The 12,477-nt window shown below is 42.8% G+C and overlaps 1 protein-coding gene across 7 annotated transcripts; it reads left to right on the plus strand.

The window, feature by feature from the left end:
- Positions 1 to 567: 567 nt before the first annotated feature.
- On the plus strand, positions 568 to 6,705 carry FIGNL1 (fidgetin like 1). 7 transcript variants are annotated; one of them, XM_036864535.1, is made up of 4 exons: positions 1,154 to 1,217; positions 3,103 to 3,182; positions 3,893 to 4,061; positions 5,436 to 6,705. In XM_036864535.1, exons 3-4 carry the CDS (start codon positions 3,903 to 3,905, stop codon positions 5,934 to 5,936), a joined length of 660 nt encoding a protein of 219 aa, XP_036720430.1. In that variant the 5' UTR covers positions 1,154 to 1,217; positions 3,103 to 3,182; positions 3,893 to 3,902; the 3' UTR covers positions 5,937 to 6,705. The 7 variants fall into 7 exon arrangements, with proteins under 7 accessions (XP_036720425.1, XP_036720427.1, XP_036720430.1 ...); XM_036864530.1 differs by lacking the exon at positions 1,154 to 1,217 and adding an exon at positions 568 to 647 and having other exon boundaries at positions 3,893 to 6,702; XM_036864534.1 differs by having other exon boundaries at positions 3,893 to 6,704.
- Positions 6,706 to 12,477: the final 5,772 nt, after the last annotated feature.

The raw sequence follows: 12,477 nt of genomic DNA on the forward strand, positions 1-12,477 counted from the left end.
GCTGGTCTTGAGATAATGGTTTTCATTTTCATTTTCTTTTATTTTTATTCTGGGTAATTATAATAGTTAGCAAATTAGTTAATAAATTATGAAGAATTAGAATAAAAAAGTCTTTTATTACCATCTAAGCCAAGAGATGAATTGTAAGCTGTCATTTTCCCTTGTCTATTTTTAAAAAGGTATTGTCCAATCATTCCCTTTTGTTTAGTTTGTGCCCATTTTTTAAAATCTTAAAAGAAAGGTCTTAAGAAATGTTTTGCCTCACACTTCTTAGGTCTTGCATTTCAATGTCATGTGCTGTTAATTGCTCCTGGACAGTCATCTTCTCCATGCCCGGTGCCACTCACTTTCCGGGGAAGGGGTACCCACAGGGCCCGGGAGCCAAGGAGAGGAGAAGGCACTGGGGCTTTCCGAGGAATGGCTCCTCCTTTTCCCAGACAGAAGTACTCAGGGGAAAGGTTCTTCCCCAGTCCGGCCCCTCCTTCTCGCTTTAAACAGGGTTGTGTGAGCTGGTTCCCTGGGCTGCTGGGGGCGCCCTTGGGACACGGAGGCGACCAGCCGGGGAGGAAGACGGCAGGGTGACAAGGTGGGAAGACGGTCCTTCGGGACCCCCTCAGGTCACGCCATCAGACCTCCACAATTCCCAGGTGACACGGTGACACGAACGACCCGTAGGCCGCTGTGAGGGCTATTCCGTTCCTCGTCCTGCCCCAGGACACAGTCCGCTGGAAGAAGGGCGCGCTTCCCGGTCTTCCAGGACCGTGTCCCCAGGGCATCAGGGAGGAAAGGGACGCGCCGGCCGGGCGAGGGCGCGAACCGAGATGCAGATTCCAATTCCCCGATTCGGTCTAAAAATGTGTGTGGGGGAGGAGCCCCTCCCGAGGGACAACCGCGCACCTACGTACGCGCCGGTAGGGGCGCTCGGCCGCGGAGCCTCGGGGGCGTGACTGGGGCGTGACTGGGGCGTGACTGGGGCGTGACTGGGGCGTGACTGGGGCGTGGCTGGGGCGTGGCTGGGCTCGGACCCCTCCCGGGGGAGCAGTGCTGCCCCGCCCCTGCGCCCCGCCCACCGTGCGCTCATGCCCCGCCGCGCTCCCCCGCCCCGCCGCACGCTCACGCTCGCACAGACGTATGAATGCGCGCACGCACGCACAGCGGAGCCGAGCCGGCAGCAGCGCGCAGGCGCACGCGGTCCGCGCGCTTTTCGGAAGCCGTAGGTAGGCGGGCAGGGGGGCGGCGGGCAGGGGGGCGGCGGGCAGGGGGCGGCGGGCAGGGGGCGGCGGGCAGGGGGGCGGCGGGCAGGGGGGCGGCGGGCAGGGGGGCGGCGGGCAGGGGGGCGGCGAGGGGAGCTGAGGCCCGGGAGGGGCGCGGGGCCGGAGGGCTGAGGGGCTTCGCTGGCGGGCGAACGGGCAGACCGGCCCGGGAATGTGTTCTCGCAGCGGGCGCGCTCCCGGCGGCCTGGGGTTCGGAGGCGGCCTGTGGGGAGGGGTGTCCCGGCGGGCGGGCGCCGCGCTAGCGGAGGCTCCGCGGGGGGCAGCCGGGCGAGCCCTGAGCCAGGAGCCAGGCCGGAGGGGAGAGGCTGCACCCGGGGTCCCGGCCGGCGGGCGGTGGGCCGTCCCGCCCCGTGAGCGCCGCAGGGTCCCCAGCCCCGTCAGCGCGGTGACAGCTGTCCCCGGGGACGCCCCGCTCCGGGTGCGGGGGGACAGTCGGTGTGGCGGGGAACATGTACTGTCTGGACGAACGCCACGTCCTACAGCAGGCAGGGAAAACCCCAGGAGATGGGAATGCAGCTCGTGCATCGCTGCCGCCGAGTAACCTTAGTGATACAGACCTAGGAAGTGATACTCGGGACCAGGCTGTGCCGCTGACGGGCGTGGCCAAGCCGTCCTTGGTTACCTGTGTCCATAGTTCCTTGGGGGAATGATTGCGCTGAAAGGACGAAGTAAGACTTGGGAGGTGAATGTTGAGCAAATAGGAGAGGGTGGAAAGGAAAGAGCAGGGTATTTGGGGAACAGTGACAAGAACTCTGTCTGAGCCTTTGTAGGAATCCCAGTTTTGCGGATGATAAAATGGGATGAAGCCGTGTAGAGGAACAGGATTTTCATGGTAACTGGAAAGTTGGTGATAAATGGTTTCCAAGTTACCTCATTTGCAATTTCTCATTTCTGCTGTTGCATAAAAGATTAAAATAGGGTAAAATGGAATAGTGGAAAGAGGGATGAATTGTTTGTCAGGAGATGTCAGTTCTAGTTTTGACTTAATGGCTTTAAGCAAATTAGGAGCTCACTAGGCCTTAAGTATATTGTTTTCAAAAATAATTACAAAGACTTATGAACACCTACCTACAATGTGACAGATTCTTTGTGGGGTTTATGGGAGAAACAAAGCTGTATTAAGCATGGGTCTTGCATCAAAAAAACTGCTGATTATTAAGCTATATTTATAGGTAATTTGAAAGGTAAATTTTAGCATACACGAGTTCTTGGTTTTTACTTTACTTCAGTACCCTTAGGAAGCTTCAAAGTTTTCTTACAAATTTTTCTTCTGGATTGGTAGGTAAATTCTACACATCTGTCAACATGATACATCCATCTACAGTCCTGTTAAAATCATTTTAACTTAATGTAAGGAGGCTTATAAAACTAACATGAGGAAAAAGAATCTAAAATAAACCACTTTAATAACACACTTGTTCTCCTATTTCATTTATCACGACAGCTTCACTTTTTAACGCTTCCTGTGAAATTGGGAAATTGTGAGAGATTCTGAGGCATCCTGTTTTAAGTGCTCATTTACAAATCCTTGAAAACATTTAGTATATGACTAAGTACTATTGTTCGTATTTGTGAGCCATGCTGCAGTGACCTTTGGTGGCAGTATGAAGGGGCATTTATGTGGTGAAGTGCACACTACATGCAGTGAAACTGCTCGTGTGTGTATTCTGGCACCATTGCTCACTGGCTGTGTGACCTCAATCAAGCTTCTGAACTCTGTCTGCCTCAGTTTCTACATTTGTGCAGTTGAGATGGTAATAGTAATTTTTAGGTATTTTCATGTTCATTATTTGACTTGATTCTCATAATGATTTCTCTCATTTTACAGATAAAACTGAAGTCCCAGCGATGTAAAGAGGCTTGCATGAGATCATTCATCTAATTTTCCTAGGGACGAGGCTTGGCTTGGTTTGTTTTGCTTTGCTTGTCTCTAGATCCCTTGTTCTTCCATGTTGCCTTTCGTTTGCTGATTAATTTTAAATCCTCTCCATCTAAACCTTTCCCTAATCACAAGGAAAATTATTATATAACTAAAACAGTTTAACCCATAATAGAGCATTATTATTATTATTTTTTTTTTTGGCTGCGTTGGGTGTTCGTTGCTGCGCACAGGCTTTCTCTAGTTGCGGCGAGCAGGGGCTACTCTTTGTTGCGGTGCACGGGCTTCTCATTGTGGTGGCTTCTCTTATTGCGGAGCACGGGCTTCAGTAGTTGCAGCACCCGGCCTCAGTAGTTGTGGCTCGCGGGCTCTAGAGCACAGGCTCAGTAGTTGTGGCACACGGGCTTAGTTGCTCCGTGGCATGTGGGATCTTCCCGGACCAGGGATCGAACCCGTGTCCCCTGCATTGGCAGGCAGATTCTTAACCACTGCACCACCAGGGAAGTCCCTAGAGCATTATTAAGTCAAGTCTTTAATCTTTTATATCTTGAATGCCTGAAAGCTGTGGTTAACTAGATGCTCCCCTATAAACGGTCTTTCCTTATAAATTTACCTTATAAATGAAAAGTCCAGTGTACCTTCCTTCAGATAGGCAGAGATTTTAAAAGTATGTTTAAAGTATTATGTCTTTGTTTCCTTCTGGATACTGAATCTTTTTCATCTTTGTCGTTTGTTATAGAACCTCTAAAATGCAGGTCTCCAGCTCCAGGTCTGTACACTTGAGTGAATGGCAGAAGAATTACTTTGCGATTACGTCTGGCACGTGTACATCAGGAGAGAAGGCAGACGCGCACCGAGCACAGATTCTCCGCATTCAGTATGCGTGGGCAAACTCTGAGATCTCCCAGGTGTGTGCTGCCAGACTGTTCAGAACATATGCAGAGAAATATTCTGCCGTTATTGATTCTGACAGTGTTGGAACTGGCTTGAATAACTACGCAGAAAACATTTTAACTCTAGCAAGATCTCGGCAAACTGACAGTGACAAGTGGAGGTCTGGATTGTCAATAAATAATGTGTTCAAAATGAGTAGTGTTCAGGAGATGATGCACGCTGGCAGAAAATCCAGAGACTCTCTGTTGGCATCTGTTGATGAGTCAGTAGTCATCCATAAAGTGGCCGCTGTCTTTGATCTTCCTAAATTTAGTGTTTGTGGTGGTTCTGGGGAGAGTGACCCATTAACTAACTCAGCCCATGGTGCCGATAGGACCAAAGACTTCCCAGAGGGCAGTCCTTCTTTGAAGTGCCCTCAGAATGCCCAGCCACCTCTAGTCACTGACACCACTAAGACGTGTCCTACAGTCTCAGGACCTTTCGGGGAGTCAGCCACTGCAAAATTCCATGCCACACCATTATTTGGAAATGTCAAAAAGGAAATTTACAACTTCCCGAAAGCCAACATAGGACTAAATGTGTTCTCATCTAATCAGTCTTGTTTTCCTTCTGGCTTTGAAAATCCACGGGAAATGAAAGCTTTTTATGGTTCTGGCACCACTGATGCACTTTCCACTCCACTAATGAATAAGGCTTTTAGTAAAACAGAAGATAATGGCCAAAGAGAGGAGAGCAGCCTGCCTAGTTTTAAAACTGCAAAAGAACAGCTATGGGTAGATCAGCAGAAAAAGTACCACCAGCCCCAGCGTGCATCAGGGTCTTCACATGGTGGTGTCAAAAAGTCTCTGGGAGCTAGTAGATCCCGAGGGATATTTGGAAAGTTTGTTCCCCCCGTACCTAAGCAAGATGGGGGAGGTCAGGGCGGGGGGATGCAGTATAAGCCTCATGGCGCAGGAGCTGCAGACCCAGCACATCCCGTGGATGAGCGTCTGAAGAACTTGGAGCCCAAAATGATTGAACTTATTATGCATGAGATTATGGATCAGGGACCGCCAGTGAATTGGGAAGATATCGCAGGAGTGGAATTTGCCAAAACCACAATAAAGGAGATAGTTGTGTGGCCCATGATGCGGCCAGACATCTTCACTGGCTTACGAGGACCCCCTAAAGGAATTCTGCTCTTTGGTCCTCCTGGGACTGGTAAAACTCTGATTGGCAAGTGCATCGCTAGTCAGTCTGGGGCAACATTCTTTAGTATCTCTGCTTCCTCGTTGACTTCTAAGTGGGTGGGCGAGGGGGAGAAAATGGTCCGTGCACTGTTTGCTGTTGCACGATGTCAGCAACCGGCGGTGATATTTATTGATGAAATTGATTCCCTGTTATCTCAGCGGGGAGATGGTGAGCATGAATCTTCTAGAAGGATAAAAACCGAATTCCTAGTTCAGTTGGATGGAGCAGCCACATCTTCTGAAGATCGTATTCTAGTGGTAGGAGCAACCAATCGGCCACAGGAGATTGACGAGGCTGCCCGGAGAAGGTTGGTGAAAAGGCTGTATATTCCCCTCCCAGAGGCTTCAGCCAGGAAACAGATAGTCGTTAATCTGATGTCCGAGGAGCACTGCTGCCTCAGTGAGGAGGAGGTCGACCTGGTGGTGCAGCACTCTGGTGGGTTCTCAGGGGCTGACATGACGCAGCTCTGCAGGGAGGCGTCTCTGGGTCCTATTCGCAGTTTACAGGCTGCCGACATTGCCACGGTAACGCCGGATCAAGTTCGACCAATAGCTTACAGTGACTTTGAAGATGCCTTCAGAACTGTGCGACCTAGTGTGTCTCCAGAAGATTTAGAGCTTTATGAAAACTGGAACAAGACTTTTGGTTGTGGAAAGTAAATGGGACGCTTGAAATTAAAAGATGGCATCTTTGTAGCCCAGTCTTCCCATTTTTTTAGCATAGGAGATTGATTAAGTGTACATCAAATGTATATTCTGAATTCTGTACCTCAAATAAAATAGAATAACAATAGCTCAACTTTTACAATTGATTGACTTAGACTATGTTAATATAAGCTCAATTTTCCTTCCAGTTTCCACCTGATACGTAAGCCTATTCATGCAAAATGGGAATGCACTTTTTTTGTTTTATTCCTAAGAGGTCTTTTCAAGATGTATACAATGAACAGTGAAATCAAATTGAGACTTAAAATCTGATTTGTGTATGAGGATGTATCTGACTTACATGCATCTTTTATTGAAAGTTTCTTCTGAGGATCACATAATTCTTAGTATTGGCTAGTATAGTGGTTTACATTTGAAACCGAGTGTTGCTTACTGTTGTTTAATAGATTTAAAATCTCAACCAAAGCTAAAGTGAAAGTGCCAGTTTTTACTTTGTTCTGGCTTGTAACTGCTTATGGTTTTCTTCCCTTCCCAAGGCTAATTAATCAAAACATGTTCAGAAATAGCAAAGTGTAATCTAACATCAGAGACAGGTCCACAGAACTGACAGGGGAAGAATGTTGTGTTTCTCCAGGGGGTAGGTGATGTTTGAAAGTAGTATTTTATTTGGCACTACTTTACAACCTGTAAGGTTGGTCTCTTTCAAAAATAAATGTTTCCAGATTTTTAGAACAGACTGTTTTGTTCTCTAAATAGTGCATGTTCTATGTAGAAACATTGGAAAATAGAGGTGAACAAAAAGAAGAAAATAAAAGTCAGTTACCCTACCACTTTGAGGAACACAGTGTTAACATTTCAGCGTCACTTCTTCCAGATGTTTTATACAGGAGTAGGGTTGTGCTATTCCTTCTCGTTTGCAGCTGTTTAAAGTCCCTCATCATCATCTTCCACATTGACGTACTTCTGCATCTTCCCGTGTGTGAGTGCCTGGGACTCCATGATATGAGGGGGCCTATAATTTAGTCAGCCCTGTGTTACAGGGCATTCAGGGCAGTTCCTTAGGTTCACCTTTTGTATATTCTAAATAAAATATGTTAAATGCCTTAGTTATCTTTTAAAAAACCATAAATTTCTTGAGTAAAATTCTTGGATTAACAATTTTTAATGCTTTTGGCATGTGTTCTAAATTGTCTTCTGAAACAGTGGTACTTGTGTAGAATTCCTATCTTCACTGAGTCAAAGTGCCTGTTTACCTGAATCTGGTGGTCATGGACACTGTCCAGCTGCCAGTTGGACAGTATGCAGGTTTTGCACCCATCCATCCATTCAAAAAATATTTATTAGACGCCAGGCAGTGTTCCAGATGCTGAAAGTAGACCAGTGAACAACAGACAAAAGTCCTTGGTCTCATGGAGATTACGTTCAAGTTCTAATGTTTTGAGAACAATTCAACTTAAGAAACGGAATTTGAAACTTGTAGTAGATGAATTTAGGCAATTTATATATTGTTTTAATTTTTATTCTTGATCTGCTATTTTTATGCTCTTTTAAAAGCTTTATTTCTCCAACTTTTAGTTTTTCGCTTTGAAATATGTAATTGTCTTTTATCAGAATTTGGATGTTAAATCTCGTCTTAATCTTTTGTTGTATCTTTTAAAATCTTAAGGCATTTCACCATATTCATTGCTATCTTCTTTACAGATCACTTCCACCCACTTGGATCTTACAATTACTGTAGTTATTTAGATTTATGATCAATTGCCCAGGAGGTGTTAGTGTTTTATTTAACTTTGTAACTTGGTCTTAATGTTTATTATCAGTTTTTTCTCGACAGCAACTTCTACCAGTTCTGACTTTCAACTCCATTGATTACCAACCATGGGGCCACATCCCTCTGTAGAACTTCATTTTTTCTTTTTTTTAAAAAAATTTTTATTGGAGTATAGTTGCTTTACAATATTGTGTTAGTTTATACTGTACAGCAAAGTGAATCAGCTGTACTTCTTTTAGATTTTGTCCAAGAGAAAAGAAATCTCATTGGCCCAGCTTATCTTGGACAAAGCCATGTCCCTGTTAGATTGTGAAATGGCCCCTTCTGAATTAAGGTCTTCTCTGTTCAAGAGAGACTCTAAACCTGAAAGGAATAAGCAAGTAGGATATTTTAAAGCTGGAGAGAAAATAGGAGATAGGGAGTCACTTGGCAGTTTTTTCTATGTTATACCACATTAGAAGCATCCTTTCTCTCAGCGTTTTGTGATTTACAGTATGTTTCTGAGGCATTTGGGTAGGAAATTTCCTGAAACTTAGACTTGAGATTTCTTTCTATTTCTACATTATGAATATTCTCTTGATTGATATGATAATTTTGGGTTGAATTCTTTCCTCCCAAGTGTTTTGTGCTGCACTGTCTTTAGCCATTGTTTTTGAGTAGAGAACATTTACCTGATTTTGTTTGTTTGTTTTGTTGTTTTTTTATGTCATTGAAAGATACACTTCCTTTGTAGAAATACACACACACATTTTACCAACACATGTAACGTTTATATATTAATGCTTAAAAATGTTGGTAGGAATACAGAAATTTATCTGAGTTTTTAATGTCAGGACTTTTTAAATGTTTTTGTTATACATCTAATTATAGTTTCTGGTTCTTTTGATGTGTATTCTTTGGGAAATTCTATTCCAATTTACGGTATTTGCCATTCTTTTGAAATTCTAATTCATTTTCTCAATTCCAAAATATCAAGTCTGCCTCTACCTCGACAAGTTGTTAGGGTGGAATCCGGGTGAAGGGCATGGACTTTGGCACTAAATGGACATGTTAGACTCTGACTCTGTCATTTACTAGTTGGGACTGTAGCTTACCTCTTTGTTCGGTCTCAGTTATGAAATTAGAGTAGTCTCTACCTATCTTGTTGGAGAATGAGAATGACACAGTAAAATGCAGGTTTGAAAAGCCTGACTGCTCAACAACTGTGCACCCTCCTCTGTCCATCCAGCTTGATTCTGCCTTCATTGCTTTGAAGAATCATTCTCTTTTCAACTGTTTCATGTGATTGTCTATTCCAGCTTATTATTCTTAATTCTACCTTAATCCAGCGTGGTACTGGCACAAAAACAGACACGTAGATCAATGGAACAGAATAGAGAGCCCAGAAAGAAACCCACACATCTATGGTCAATTAATCTTTGACAAAGGAGGCAAGGATATACAATGGAAAAAAGATAGTGTCTTCAGCAGGTAGTGCTGGGAAAACTGAACAGCTACATGTAAAAGAATGAAAGTAGAACATTTCCTCACACCATATACAAAAGTAAACTCAAAATTAATGATTAAAGTCTTAAACATTAAGACATGACACCAGGCTTCCCTGGTGGCACAGTGGTTAAGAGTCCACCTGCCAATGCAGGGGACACGGGTTCGAGCCCTGGTCTGGGAAGATCCCACATGCCGTGGAGCAACTAGGCCCAGGAGCCACAACTACTGAGCCTGCGCGTCTGGAGCCTGTGCTCTGCAACGAGAGAGGCCACGACAGTGAGAGGCCTGCGCACCGCGATGAAGAGTGGCCCCCACTTGCCACAACCAGAGAAAGCCCTCGCACAGAAACGAGGACCCAACACAGCCATAAATAAATAAATTAATTAATTAATTAAAAAAAAAAGCCAAAAAAGGATCACACCACACATCCTGTTTAAAAAAAAAAAAAAGACATGACACCATAAAACTTCGAGAAGAGAACATAGGCAAAACATTCTCTGACATAAGTCGTACAAAGGTTTTCTTAGGTCAGTCTCCCAAGGCAATAGAAATAAAAACAAAAATAAACAAACGGGACCTAATCAAACTTACAAGCTTTTGCACAGCAAAGGAAACCGTAAACAAAACGAAAAGACAACCTACAGACTGGGAGAAAATACTTGCAAATGATGCGACCAACAAGGGTTTAACTTCCGAAATACACAAACAGCTCAGGCAGCTCAATATCAAAAAACCCCACAAAACAACCCAATCAAAAAATAGGAGCTCTAAATAGACATTTCTCCAAAGAAGACTTGCAGATGGCTGACAGGCACATGAAAAAATGCTCAACATTGCTAATTATTAGAGAAATGCAAATGAAAACTGCAGTGCGGTATCACACCAGTTAGAATGGCCATCATCCCAAAGTCTACAAATAATAAATGCTGGCGAGGGTGTGGAGAAAAAGGAACCCTCCTACACTGTTGGGGGAATGTAAATTGGTGCAGCCACTATGGAGGACAGTATGGAGGTATCTTTAAAAATAGAGCTACCATATGATCCAGGAATCCCACTCCAGGGCGTATATCCAGAAAAGACAAAAACTCTAATTTGAAAAGATACATGCACTCCTATGTTCATAGCAGCACTATTTACAATAGCCAAGACATGGAAGCAACCTAATGTCCATCAACAGAGGAATGGATAAAGAAGATGTGCTACATGTATACAATGGAATATTACTCAGCTATAAAAAGAGAATGAAGTAATGCCATTTGCATCAACATGGATGGACTAGAGATTATCATACTAAGTGAAGTAAGTCAGAAAAAGACATATATGATATCACTTATATGTGGAATCTAAAATAAGTGGTACAAATGAACTTATTTACAAAAGAGAAACAGACTCACAGACGTAGAAAACAAACTTATGGTACCAAAGGGGAAAAGGGAGGAGGGATACATTAGGAGTATGGGATTAACAGATACATACTACTGTATATAAAACAGATAAACAACAAGGACCTACTGTATAGCAGAGAGAACTATACTCAATATTTTGTAATAACCTATAAGGGAAAAGACTCATATGTATTCATATATATATGAATCACTGTGCTATATACAACATTGTAAATCAACTATACTTCAATTTAAAAAAAAAAAAGATAGGATTAACATAGTGCAAAACCAAAATGAATCCAGAGTCAGAAGCTCAGCCACTGGTCCCATTCCTGGACCACATGATGAATTTGGGACCTAAGCTAATAGACCAAATAAAGGCAGCTCCAGCTTTGCTAGGAAAATCATGTCACTAGACATTTGTCTCATTAAAGAGAGGAAACTGTTTCCTGTGTTTTCAGAGAATCCCTGCTGAAATCCTTGGGATGGAAGTAAACTAAACAGGCCTGAAACAATCACAGATGTTGCCAAAGCATAATTATTGGTGTTTTAAGAAACTGATAACCAACCCACCAATTCCAGACAGAGCAGACATGATTCAGTAAAGCAACACGTGGGATTGTAAAGCGCCTACTGTAAATGAGCCAGGAGCCCTACCAAGAATTGATGCTCTTCCTGCAATCCCTATGTCTGCAGCTCATGGGAACAGTTTTTCCTTGGTAATCACACTTTTCCCAGCCTTTCATCTGTTGCATGGGTGCAGGACATCTAGAACAGAGCTGTTCAATATATATATATAATGAGAACCACATATGTAATTTAAAATTTTCCAGTAACAATGGTTAAAAAAAAGAAAAAGAACCAGGTGAAGTTAATATCTAATTATTGTCATTCCAACATGCAATCAATGTAAGAATTATTCATGATATATTTTACTTTCTTTTTCTCGTACTGAGTCTTTGAAATCAGTGAGTATTTTTCATTCACATCATGTCTTGATCTAGGTGACCACATCCAAATACTAGACGGTCACATGTGACCAGTGGCCGCCACACTGGACAGGGCAGATCCAGAGATGGTATATTCAGCCCCATATTTGTAATTAAGGTAAGTAGTTCTCTTAAACTCTGTGTTGTATATATGCAGTCAGCCTTTTTTTTTTTTTTTTTTTAACATCTTTATTGGAGTATAATTGCTTTACATTGTTGTGTTAGTCAGCCTTGTAGGAAATAATTTCTATACCATTAAAGCTAACGTTAAGAATCTGGCTTCAGGAATTGGTGAACTTCATACAATGTCGGCTTCTGGGCAAATAGCTCCTCATCACGTTACCTCAGTGCTGCAGCACATGTGACAATGATCTTTAAACTCTCCCAGGCGTCATTGTCAGGCATTTTGTTGCAGCCCGGGCTCATTCTGTCATCTAAAATCACTGTCAGAGGAAAAATTAAGTGATTTTATCTATAAGTAATTTAGAAGTACTTACTATAAAAAAGAGAAGGTGTATAAAAATAGAAATGCTTAAAAACAATAACGCTTTTATTGACATAAATTTTCATTTAAAAATGTCTCTAAAACTGTTGATATTGAAGTTCGGAACTCACAGAGTAGTGTGTATTTAATATTGCATTTAACTTCTTGTATCATGTTCTTATGTTCTCTTTAATACTTGGAGTAGATGACTGAATATTGATGAATGTTTCATATTAAATCACTCCTTTAGAGTAAATGGCAAATTATTATTCAATCAGCACTGATTAAACATCTAACTAAATATGTAATATATGAATATATATGCATATTTAAATATATAGCCCATTTAAATTAAGGTAAAAACAAAATATATATATATGATATATGTGTGTATATGTTTGTATATATATTTTAAATA

The sequence above is a fragment of the Balaenoptera musculus genome, chromosome 9 (assembly GCF_009873245.2).
Source record: "Balaenoptera musculus isolate JJ_BM4_2016_0621 chromosome 9, mBalMus1.pri.v3, whole genome shotgun sequence".
Lineage (NCBI taxonomy): Eukaryota > Metazoa > Chordata > Mammalia > Artiodactyla > Balaenopteridae > Balaenoptera > Balaenoptera musculus.